Here is a 13,053-nt window from a genome sequence, read left to right on the forward strand (position 1 = left end):
GAGGAATTGACTCATTGTTTGTGAGCTATGCCATATATCTGCACTCCTTTGCGTGAGAACACCTTATCAAGGTAAATTCCCATCTGTTGGCATGGATAACTCTTTACTGTTTCACATATTGGGGAAACCATGTGTGATAACACAAAGGAACCAACAGCTGCCATCATACCAAATTCCATGCTGTATCTTGGTTAAGGTTCTTAAATATACTCCTTTGATTTTCCGTATTCATCCCAGAAAGGATTGAGGGCACTCCATTTTTATGTTGTTATTTGCAAACGCTTTTGCTTTACTAGTTCTTGTATTCGATCTTCATATACTTGTGAGAAGAGGTCCTCTTCAGGTTTTGTTCTGTCTCGGTAAACAGTTTCCCACCTTATGTCTCCATTTCTTCTCTGTGCTTAAGATACATGAACTACATGTGGCCATCAAAGTACGCTGGGGGTCTGGAGGCTCGTAGAGCTTTATACTCCTCCTCCTTTTATATTCTTCGTATAGAATGGTCAGAAAGTAGCTCTGTTCTATAGAGTCTCGAGGGGCTTATAGTTAAAGAGAAGGAAGCCTTTGATGATTAATATGGGAATTTCTTAGCATTTCCACAGTCTGTTGGTAACAGTGAGTGTCTTGGGCTTTTTGTCCAGCAGGAAATGGTGGGTATCATTTTTTCCATGTTGAGTGCTTTAAGCACATCATACTGCAGAAATCCATCTGTATTTGTCTCTCTCTCATACTCTGGCTTAAAAAAATCATCCTGAGATATGATGCTGCAGTTTGGAAGGTAGTTCTGCAAATTCTTAGCCATGTTGTCTTCCTGCCATTTGTCACAGTACTAACTCCAATGACAAATGTTTTCATGATTAGCTTTGAAAATCATGTTTTCCTGCAGTTTCCAGGTGTCAGTTCGAGTCCTCCCAAGCAAAGTGGCAGAAGCCCATAGTCCCTCCTTCCACACCTCTAATCTATTATTTTCTAATCTCTTGTTTTCTTTGTTTTGCTTCTCTTTATCTTTAATGCCAGCTAGACACAGGGTAGAACTGTGATTCAGCCCGTCAGTCACCAGTCTTGGGCTTGGGTAGTCATAGCACTGATCAGTTGTTCTTTTCCTTTTTCCTTTGGGGATTTTTAGCCAGCCCTTTTTTGCCTTGTCTTTGATATATTCTCTTACCTGGTATAGTCCATGGTATATCCTCTTACCCTTCACTTCTTCCCTGACTTCTATTTTATATATAAACAGTTACAGTTCCAAGAGATCTTATTTTCTTATTTGACATAGTACATTGCAGCTACTCTTAATGACTTTCTAGTAGAAGCTCACACTCTTCAGTTTTGTCTGAACTCTCCTTACTGATCTTTTAAATTAACATTTATTTATTTATTTATTAGTTATTTTATTTTTTAAGTAAGCTCTACGTGGGGCTTGAACTCAGGACCCCAACATCAAGAGTGGTAGGGTCTATGAGGCTCCCCTCTCCTTACTCACCTTTACTAAGGTTTTACTTCTGGTCCCATGAAGAATGAGTAGAGATGTGAGAGGCCCAGATTGGTCTTTCTGGATATCATGGGTTAGATGGGGCATCTGAAAGTGGGAGGAGGGTAGAGGAAAAATTAAATAGAATAGAATTTCCCTCAGGATGTGAGTCCTTTGTTGGCTATTTCCAATGTCCTGTGGTGAATGGCCTTAGTGTATTCTTTTGTGAAAATTGTAATGCATATTGACATAAGGCAGGGGGATGGGGGGTGGGGGGGAGCTTGTAGAAATGGTGAGAGTTGGTAAGGAGACAAATAGGTCAAGTATTCAGTCATATTCTTTAGGGAGCGGAAGAAGGTATTCTCTTATAATTTAGGAGCATAAGTAACTATGGAATTTTTGACCTACCCTTTCCACTTTGCGGTTAATATATTTTTTAAAAGATTTTATTTATATTTGATAGAGAGCACATGAGCACATGCACAAGCAAGGGGAGTGGCAGAGGTTGAAGGAGAAGCAGACTCCCCACTGAGCAGCGATCCTGATGTGGGGCTTGATCCCAGGACCCTGAGATCATGACCTGGGCCGAAGGCAGACTCCCAACTGACTGAGCCACCCAGGTGCCCCTGCAGTTAATATTAATAGGTTATTAGATGTAAAAAAGACTTCCCTGTATTTCCCTACTATAGAGCTATCATTAGGAGTAGGGAAAATTATTATTATATTGTTATTTTTAGGTTTTATTTATTTGAGAGAGAGAGAGAGAGAGAGAGTGAGAGAGAGCACAAGTGGTGGGGAGGGGTAGAGGAAGGAGAAGCAGACTCTCTGCTGAGCAGGGAGCTAAATGCAAGGCTCCATCCCAGGACCCTGGGATTATGACATCAGCTGAAACCAGATGCTTAACCGTCTGAAACACCCAGGTGCCCTGGAGTAGGAAAAATTACATGGGAAAAGGCAGTGTACAGTGGTCCTCGTTATCCACAGTTTCACTTTCTGAGATGAGCCTCAGTCAGGGAACAGATGATCCTCGTCCTGCGGATTCGGCATCTCTCTTCTCAGTAGTAGACTAATGCCCCTTACTTCATCTCATTACATAGACATTTATCATCTTCTATCATCACAAGAAAAAGAGTGAATACAGTATAATAAGGTATTTTGAGGGACCACACTCACTAACTTTTGTTACAGTATAGTGTTATAATGGCTCTGTTATTGTTGTTAATCTCTTACTTTGCCTCATTTGCAAATTAAACTTTGTGGTAGGTATGTACATACAGGAAAAAGGATATAGATAGGGTTAGGTACAATCTGCAGTTTCAGACGTGCATGGGGGTTTTGGAACTATTCCCCATGAGTAAGGAAGGACCATTGTCTAGTAAAGAATTTTAACTAATACCAGGAACATATTATATTCGTCATATTTTTTGTCTTGCATACTTTGGACCATAGTATGGTTAAGAGATATTATTTTTCATTTGGGAAAATTTCCTCACTACCATTCCATGAAATCTTCTCATACATCTTCTCAGTGTAAATACATCCTTTGTTTCATTTTTATTCATTTTTATTGCTGTTATAGCCCATTTTAGAAATGCTTTTTATTTTTTATTTAGTTATTTTTTAAAGATTTTATTTATTTATTTGACAGACAGAGATCACAAGTAGGCAGAGAGGCAGGCGGAGAGAGGAGGAAGCAGGCTCCCTGCTGAGCAGAGAGCCCGATGTGGAGCTCGATCCCAGGACCCTGAGATCATGACCTGAGCGGAAGGCTGAGGCTTTAACCCACTGAGCCACCCAGGCGCCCGAAATGATTTTTATTTTTAAATTATTACTAATTTTCTTTTTTTGGGAAATTATGTAATGTAGAAATAAGACAAATATTTGTAGCATGGGGATAATCTTTTGTTGTATGTCTTTGTTAGTCAAGAAAAGATCATCTCTTTTTGAGGTAATCATATTTCATTTATTTTAAGTTTCACTGCTTAACATCTTCTGAAATCAGGATATGTGTTCCAATTAATTGATGTTATGGTGGTTAATTGGCAAGGTTTTTCTTTATTAGCTGTACATGAAGTAATGGCAGGTCTTAATAATTAATGACATCTTGAATTTGATGAAATTCTGATAACTCATGGTTTAGCCCCAGAAACAATGAAATAATGCAGAGGTTGGTAGACTGAGTTGAGTAGCACTGAGGAAGAGACACATAAAGAGACATAGACATAGTCTAGAATATTTATTCTACATCTCTTTGTGAAAAGCTTTTTCATAGTCTCATCTAAGTCTTGACAAAAGGATCAGGAGATTTTAAGGCCTTTAAACACAATAAAGAACACACAGTATATAGGCTTCATTAAAAGGCCCACGGGGAGGGGCCCCTGGGTGGCTCAGTTCATTAAGTGTCTGACTTCGGCTCAGGCTGTGATCCTGGAGTCCCAGGATCAAGTCCCACATTGGGAATGTGCTCAGTGCAGAATCTGCTCAGTGCAGAATCTGCTTCTCTCTCTCCCTCTGGTCCTGCCCGCTCCTTCTCTGTCTCAAATATATAAGTAAAATCTTAAAAAAAAAAAACCACACACACAAAAAAACAGAAAATGCATAAAAGGCCTAAGGGGAATCCCAAACTGAAATGAACTTTCTTGTCTTTTCACATCTGGCGGAAAGTACAGAGATTTCCCTTATATGCTTCTCCAGCAAGTTTCCCTTATTTTTTTTTTTTAAGATTTTATTTATTTATTTGACAGAGATCACAAGTAGGCAGAGAGGCAGGCAGAGAGAGAGGGGCAAGCAGACTCCCCACTGAGCAGAGAGCCCGATGTGGGGCTTGATCCCAGGACCCTGAGATCATGACCTGAGCCGAAGGCAGAGGCTTTAACCCACTGAGCCACCCAGGTGCCCCTCCCTTATTATTAATGTCCTGCATTAGTGTGGTACATTTTATAATTGATGAGCCAATATGGATATATTATTGTTAATGGCAGTCCATGGACTACAGTGGGTTTACTTTTGTGTTGTACATTCTGTTGGTTTTGACAGATGCATGAGGACATCTGCTTACCAGTATAGAATCATACAGAGTAACTCATTGCCCTAAAGATTCCCTCTACACTACTTACTTATCCCTTCCTTTTCCTCCCCACTCTAACCCTGGCAACCCTGTTTTTTTTTTTTTAATTGGTTTTATAGGTTTGCCTTTTCCAAAATGTCGTATAGTTGGAATCATACACAGGATTTTCAGAATGGCTTCTTTCACTTGGAGTATTCTTTTAAGGTTCCTCCATATCTTTTGTGGCTTAATAACTTATTTCTCTTTATTGCTGAATAATAATGCGTTGTATGGATGTACCTCATTTGTATATGCATTTACCTGTTGAAGGATAAACTTCTAGGTTTTAGTAATTATGAATAACAGGTTAGCTTTTTATAAAACACAGAAATGGGGGGCGCCTGGGTGGCTCAGTGGGTTAAGCCGCTGCCTTCGGCTCAGGTCATGATCCCAGGTCCTGGGTTCGAGCCCCGCATCGGGCTTTCTGCTCAGCAGGGAGCCTGCTTCCTCCTCTCTCTCTCTGCCTACTTGTGATTTCTCTCTGTCAAATAAATAAATAAAAATCTTAAAAACAAACAAACAAACAAACAAACAAAAAAAACACAGAAATGGTCTAAAGTACCTAAAAGCACCCATTAAAAAAAGCTGAGCTAAATCAGTATCTTGAGACTTACTTCAAAAAATATGGCTCAGTAAATATGTGTGGAATGGTTGAACATGAAAAATGAAAGGAGGTCTGGAAGAGAAGGTGGGGGAAAAGATTGTATCACAAATCTGGATAATTTTTGGAAAATGAGATTGTTCAGAAATTCAGCTGGAGATTTGGATGAGGACCAAGATGTTTAGGGCTCTGAATTCAGACTCTGGCTTGCTAACACTACTGTGTTAGCAAGGCTGTCCCAGAAACTAGGTCATTAGACCTATTTTAATTTATTTGCAGTAGAATGATAGGAGAAAGTAGGGTTTAGTTTTTGGAAAAGAGTAAAAAACCCCAGAAGGCTAGTTTTATAAAATAAGGAAGTGGACAGTCAGTGATCATAGTGTAGAGGTTAGGTATTGACTACAGAAAAAGAAATGCACAAAATCTGTGGATGGTGGTGTTTATTTTGTGTTCTTGAGTTGTAATTTCTTTTTTTTTTGAATTATAATTTCTATTTAATAAAAGTGATACTAATGTGAGGAAGTTATCAGTTACAGGATTTAGAACTCATTGAATATTTTTTTTGTTTTGTTTTTGTTTTTTTTTAAAGATTTTATTTATTTATTTGACAGACAGAGATCACAAGTAGGCAGAGAGGCAGGCAGAGAGAGAGAGGAAGGGAAGCAGGCTCCCCGCTGAGCAGAGAGCCCAATGTGGGGCTCGATCCCAGGACCCTGGGATCATGACCTGAGCCGAAGGCAGCGGCTTTAACCCACTGAGCCACCCAGGCGCCCCTGAATATTTTGTTTTATAGTTTTGTGAAATATAAGGAATATGGATATTGATGAGGTATGAAGTCATTTGAATTTCTACAATATTTTTGTTTTAGAAATGCTATGTAAATAAATTTGAAATACTAGTATGCCCCCAAGGGTTAGCTTGAAGTGATGAAACTTTTCCTAATTGAAATAAACTTAATCTGTTGTATTGTGGTAATGCTTTTGTGTCTTACTTCATTTATACTTCAGTAATACTGTATATTTCATAACCAGTCACCTGTTTTGAGTGTTGCATGTTCAGTATTTTAGGAAAAACATTGATGAATGAAACTACTGCCTCTTGTTTATATAGAGCTACATAAAATGTGGAAAAATAACTAGGAAGGAGGAAAATGCATTAGATTATAAATGCTCTAAGAGTTTTAATGAAGGGTGGTATTATTTTTAGTTGGGATGAGCTAAGGTGTTTGTATACATGTCTTGGTATTTGAGTTTTGGCCTAAAACTAGTTAAGAATTGAATTTGTGAGTATAGGAGAGAAATATCTTTGTGGGAAGGAATTTATATTCACTCACAAGAATTTGGGAAAGGACATGCAAGGCTGGAAAGGTGATTAGGGTCAGATTATGGAAAGCCATTAATGCCAGAGTATTAAGGATGATTTCTACTAGTTAAGTAAAATTAAGAGATAGTTTTCTGGGGCATGAATGAGGAGCTAGTGATATTCGAAAGGAAGGAGGAGTTTTTTTTCCTCCTAATTCTTTGTTTATAAATATTTTAGAATTTTATATCCTTAAGATATGTACATTTTAATATATATGTACATATGTATCTATACATATGTATGTGTGTGTGTGTATGTCTTATTATAGCTTCCTGCTGTGTTGAAAGCCAAAGTATGTTTCCTGAAATGCCAGATACAAAAAAAGCCTTCTGTAAGTTGGCTGTCACTTTTGTGACATCAGCAGAAGATGTTCTACTGTATTATAGGCAGTATTTACCGAACTATTTTATGAACTTATGGCCCTGTTGATACTCTTGAGATTTTGTTGGTTTTTATTTTTTTAATTTTTAAAAAAGATTTTATTTATTTATTTGACAGACAGAGATCACAGGTAGGCAGAGAGGCAGGCAGAGAGAGAGGAAAGGAAGCAGGCTCCCTGCTGAGCAGAGAGCTCAATGTGGGACTCGATTCCAGGACCCTGGGATCATGACCTGAGCTGAAAGCAGAGGCTTTAACCCACTGAGCCACCCAGGCACCCTGCTATTTTGTTGGTTTTTATTTTTATTTTTTTATTTTTTATTTATTTATTTTTTTTAAGATTTTATTTATTTATTTGACAGAGAGAAATCACAAGTAAGCAGAGAGGCAGGCAGAGAGAGAGGAGGAAGCAGGCTCCCTGCTGAGCAGAAAGCCCGATGTGGGGCTCGAACCCAGGACCTGGGATCATGACCTGAGCCGAAGGCAGCGGCTTAACCCACTGAGCCACCCAGGCTCCCCTTTTGTTGGTTTTTAAATGAATATTTAATATACTTAGTTTGCCTCCATTTTAAACGTGGTTGTTTTCTTTTTAAGTAAAATATTTATTTTTTTTGTTATAGAACTGTGGCTGCTGAAGTCAGGAAGCAGATCTCTGGACAATACAGTGGTTCTCCTCAACTGCTCAAAAACCTCAACGTTGTTGGCAGTATATCCCATCATACCACAGTAAGTAACATATTTAAAATATGGGATGTTAACTGGCACGTTACTGATGAGGCCATGAAAAAATAGGGCAAAGACGAGCCAGTGGATTGGGTTCTGTCACTAGTCTCATAATGTTATTTGTTGCCACCCTTCTCTTTCCTGAAATTTGAGTTGGGTAATAGGGTTAGGAGGTGTAATACAGGTGTTGATTTCCTAGTCAACTCTGAAACTCTACCTTCAGGATTTATCAACTCTGGAATTTTATAGTGAAGACTCCCTGGATCCAACGTGATTCATTACAGGAAAATTTAGGAATCTATTCTGGGAATATGTACTGAAGGAAATACTAAATAATTACATAGATTTGTAGTATTATCTGTCCCCCCCCCCTTTTTTTTTTTTTAAGATTTTATTTATTTATTTGACAGAGAGGTCATAAGCAGGCAGAGAGGCAGGCAGAGAGAGAGGAGGAAGCAGGCTCCCCGCCGAGCAGAGAGCCCGATGCGGGGCTCGATCCCAGGACTCTGAGATCATGACCTGAGCCGAAGGCAGCGGCTTAACCCACTGAGCCACCCAGGCGCCCCGATCTGTCCCCTTTTATAGAAGGGAATATACAGGTAGTGAATCATTGCCTTAACCAGTTACTATGTCAGAATCATAAGCATATGTGTTCTTAATAAGGAAACTGGCATGTGAGGATAATTAATTTTTAGAGAGAAAGCTTGAGCGGATGGGGAGTGTCGGTTGGGGGAGTGGGTGGAGGAGAGGAAGAGGGAGAGGGAGAGAGAAAATCCTAAGCTAGCTCCTGCAGGGGCTTGGTCTCTTGACCCTAAGGTCATGAGCTGTGCAGAAATCAAGCCACACAGGTGCTCCAGGATAATCAATTTTGATAAAAAACTGGTACTTACTAGTTATAGTAAGAATATGAATTAGAAATATACATCCATTTGTCAAAAACTAAAAAAGTAATTAAGAGCGACTTGGGTAGGGGTACCTGGGTGGTTCAGTGGGTTAAATCTCTGCCTTCAGCTTAGGTCATGATCTCAGGGGCCTGGGATGGAGCCCTGCATCTGCTCAGCAGGGAGCCTGCTTCCCCCTCTCTCTCTCTGCCTGCCTCTCTGCCTACTTGTGATCAACCACTGTCTGTCAAATAAATAAATAAAATCTTAAAAAAAAAAAAAAAGGAGTGACTTGGGTAGAGTTACGTATTAACACTTTTTTCATTTAGGTAAGAAAGGATACCAGTTATTAAAATACATTGTATGCCAGAACATAATAGTTTGATTAGCTTGTGATAACATGTTTATAATGTTTGCATTATTAAAAATTTTAAAGATGGAGTTTACATTTAACAACAGTAACACATTGATTGGAGAAGTTTTAGAATATATGCATTTGTAGGTGATTTTAATGTACATGGAGGTGATCCTTTTAATACCCTCTCAGAGTCTTGAACTCCTTTTTTATACTGATATTCTATGTCCTGTGTTACACCTCAGCCACTCACTTCTGTAGTCATGCCCTAGATTTGGCCATTATAAATAATCGTGACCCCTCTGTAATCTCAGTTTTATGTTTCTTACTCTCTGGCTATTGCTTCTTACCTTTCTTGCTCTCTTGTTCTGGTATCCTTCTTAAAATTTGTTTTTATTTTTAAGTAGGCTCCACACCCAGTGTGGGGCTTGAACTCATGACCCTGAGATCGAGAGTCAGTCTCACGCTCCCTGATTGAGCCAGCCAGGTGCCCGTCTTATTCTGGTATCCGACTCCAACTGTCCTTCATCCCCAAAACCTAGAATCCCATGGTCCTATTGACTTTTTCCTGCTCCTCACACTTTCATGTTTTCTTTTCTCTTCTTACCAAACTTAAATTATTTGATGATCATTGTAATGACTCTCTTGCATGTAACCTTGAATTCCTTAACTTTTCATTTCACTGGCAAACCTCAGTGCTGTTCAAAATCCAGCTCTCCGCTTAGTTCATACCTGCACTTGGGCAGCTGAGTGTCTGGAGAAAAACATAATCCTAATGAATGGTCTTCCTCAATTTATGAGCATTCACTCATGAAGGCTTTAACATTTCCAGGCAGATAGTATGTTTTCCCAGTTCATTCATTTCCCCACTGTTACAGTGTGCTTTTTTCGTGCCTCCTACTCTAAGCCCTAATCGCTTTTTCCCATTTTTACTCCTCAGATAATTTGGCTTCATATTGTACTTGTGAAAATTGAAGCAAGTCAGAAAAGAACGTCCACATACTCCTGCCACCATGTGTATTCACCAGTTGTCATCTGTACCCATGTAGTCTACCCGTACACCTGTGACTCTAGGTGAACCACTCGTGGACAAGCGGAGGGATGAGTCAGTCCCTACTTGACTCAATTATTGAAATGCACCCCTTTAGTAATTCTCCCTTCTCCTTTATCACCTTTCCTCCCTATTTACCTAGTCATTCCCATCAGTGTACAGACATGCTGTTATTTCTCCCATTTTAAAAAATCCTTCTGTTTTGCCCTACTTTTCTACCTGTCCCAGCCTTCTGTATTTCTTTGCTCTTCTTTGCAACACAGTTCCTTCAAAGGATTGTCAGAGCTTGCTGACATCAATTTGTCTTCTTCTTGTATTCTCTTTGATAAAGTATTTTTAACTTTTGGGAATCTTTAAACATACATAGAAATAGAAAGACAAGTATAACCATTGATATTTTCTTACTTAACAACAACGCTGTTATCACACTTAACCAAAATTAACAGTAATTCTTTGGTATCATCTAATATCCCGTACCTGCTAAATTTCCTTGATTATCTCATAAATATCTTTTTATAGTTTTATTCAAATGGAGTTCCACATAAAATCCACACATAGCATTTGGTTTTAGCTCACTTGTGCTAAAACAAAAATAAAAACAACTAGTTTCTTCCTCCCCCAACTTCTAAATTTGTTTTTATGCCATTGAGCTTATTGAGAAAATTGAATTAGTTGCCTTCTAGAATTGCCCATGTTTTTGGATTTTATGTTTGCTTCCTTGTAGATTTGTTTCTCTATCTCCTTCATTCCCTGTGGCTGACTAGGATTCTGGTTCAACTTTTTTGAAATTTCTTCCTTATAGACTCATTTCTCTATCATTCATATTTCCTGTAACTGTTAGATTCTGGTTTAACTTTTTTTTAACAGCTTTATTGGAGTTTGAATCACACACCGAATAGTTAACCCATTTAATTTACAAATCAGTGGATTTAATGTATTCACAGATGTCTGCAACCATCCCCACAGTCATTAGAACATTTCATCACCTCAGAAAGAAACTCTTCATCTGTCACCTGTTAACCTCCCATCCCCAGCCCAAAACAACCTCTGTCAAATACCAGAACTTTTGATGGTGCACCAGAAAGGATTGAAAGAGATCTTAACACTAAATATGTCCTCCAAATCCCAACACAATGATTGTTGAAGAAAGTGTGGTACCGTTGCCTGTTAGAGGTTCTGTAGTGCTTCACTATTGCTTCTCATCACCCTTTAACCCTGCTTACAGCCCAGCCATGCTCTTTCTTTTTTTTTTTTCCAAAATATTTTATTTACTTTCTTGTCAGAGAGAGAGCGCAAGCAGAGGGAGAAGCTAGGCTCCCTGGCAAGCAAGGAGCCTATGTAGGACTTGATCCCAGGACCCTGGGATCATGATCTGAGCTGAAAGCAGCTGCTCAACTGACTGAGCCACCCAGGTGTCCCCCAGCCACAGTCTTCTAGAAAATCATGTTGTAATCTCTTCCCTTGGGTCAGTAAATACAGGATCTTTCCTTGGAGTCTTGCAAAATAATTTATAGTTATAATCAGCTCATCACCACATTCCAAGACTAACCCAAGCAGCTGTCTCTGTTGGGCATCAGAGGGAGGGGAGGTAGTTGTAGCAGAAATAAACTTGATTCTGTGATCCAAGTCTAGCTAACACTGCCTCTAGAAAGCCAGTGACCTGTGTGAATTTGGGAAACAAGATCGTTTTTTGGTGTTTTTAAGAAAGTGTCACAGCTTCCTTTCCTTCCCTAAGACTTACTCATGTATGGCAGGTCATTCTTTGAGGAAAGATTAATTTTGAATTAGATATATACAAGGACTCCCAGCTTTTGTCATTATTTCCATTGAATATTCATTTGTGACACTTTGAATCCTGAAAGGTATGCTGCCCTAGAAATAATATCTGGGCAAAGAAACATGACCTAAAATTTTTTTTTTAAAAGTTGACTTCAATCTGTCTATCTATCTATCTACATTGTGGTAAAATATATGTAACATAAAATTTATTATTTTAACAATTTCTAAGTGTATAATTCAGTGGCATTAAGTGTATTCACAATATTATGTAATTATCACCCCCACTATCCATCACCACTGTCCATTTCCAGAAATTTTTCATTATCCGAAACTGAAACCCTGTAGACCCATTAAACAATAACTCTCAGTTGCCCCTTCCTCCCAATCCCGAGTAACCTCTCTTCTATTCTATAAATTTGTCTGTTCTATATATCCTATAAAGTGTAGTCATATAATACTTGTTTTTTTGTCTCTGATTTATTTCACTCAGCATTTCTTCAGAGGGTTGTCCATGTTAAGACTCAATAGTATACCATTGTATGTGTATACCACATTTTGTTGATCCATTCATCTGTTGATGGACATGTTGTTTCCATGTTTTGGCTGTTGGTGTATTATTGCTGTAAACACGAGTGTACAAGTGTCTGTTTGAGTCCCATTTGCAGTTATTGGGTGGAATAGCTAGACTTGGAATTAGATCATATGGAATTCTGTTTTTTGGTATGATTATTTTGGGAACATTTGAAAGGCTTCTGATTTCTTATATCCTCTCCTAAACTTGTTTTCCATTTTTTTTTCAAAGATTTTATTTATTTATTTGACAAACAGATCACAAGTAGGCAGAGAGGCAGGCAGAGAGAGAGGGGAGGAAGCAGGCTCCCCGCTGAGCAGAGAGCCCGATGCGGGGCTCGATCCCAGAACCCTGGGATCATGACCTGAGCCGAAGGCAGAGGCTTAACCCACTGAGCCACCCAGGTGCCGCTGTTTTCCATTTTTTTATAATAGCCATCATAATGGGTGTGAAGTAGTATCTGTGTTTTTGATCTGCATTTCCTTCATCCCACAAATTTTGTTATATTTTCATTTAGTTCAACGTATTTTTTAAATTACACTTTTCAGACTTTTACAATTCATGGCTTATTTGGAAGTATATTCATTTTCTAAGTGGAGATTGTCCTGTTATCTTTCTGTTGCTAATTTTTAATTTGTTTGTATTACAGTCAAAGAACAGACTGTGATTTCAGTTCTTTTACAATTGTTGAGGTTTGCTTTATGGCTGAGGATATGGTCTGTCTTGGTATATGCTGTTTGGGCTTTTGAAAAGTGTGTTTATTCTGTTGCTGTTAGGC

At 38.7% G+C, this 13,053-nt stretch overlaps 1 protein-coding gene and 1 pseudogene across 1 annotated transcript in view; one reads left to right on the forward strand and one right to left on the reverse strand.

Annotated features, from left to right (window-relative positions):
* DOCK7 (dedicator of cytokinesis 7) overlaps positions 1 to 13,053 on the forward strand; it is a 221,984-nt gene that overhangs the window by 18,639 nt on the left and 190,292 nt on the right. Inside the window, 1 exon segment of the mRNA XM_047723748.1 lies at positions 7,536 to 7,641. Coding sequence (XP_047579704.1) covers positions 7,536 to 7,641 — 106 coding nt within the window.
* Positions 261 to 855, reverse strand: LOC125099137 (nicotinamide riboside kinase 1-like; annotated as a pseudogene).

The sequence above is a fragment of the Lutra lutra genome, chromosome 4, assembly GCF_902655055.1.
Source record: "Lutra lutra chromosome 4, mLutLut1.2, whole genome shotgun sequence".
NCBI lineage: Eukaryota > Metazoa > Chordata > Mammalia > Carnivora > Mustelidae > Lutra > Lutra lutra.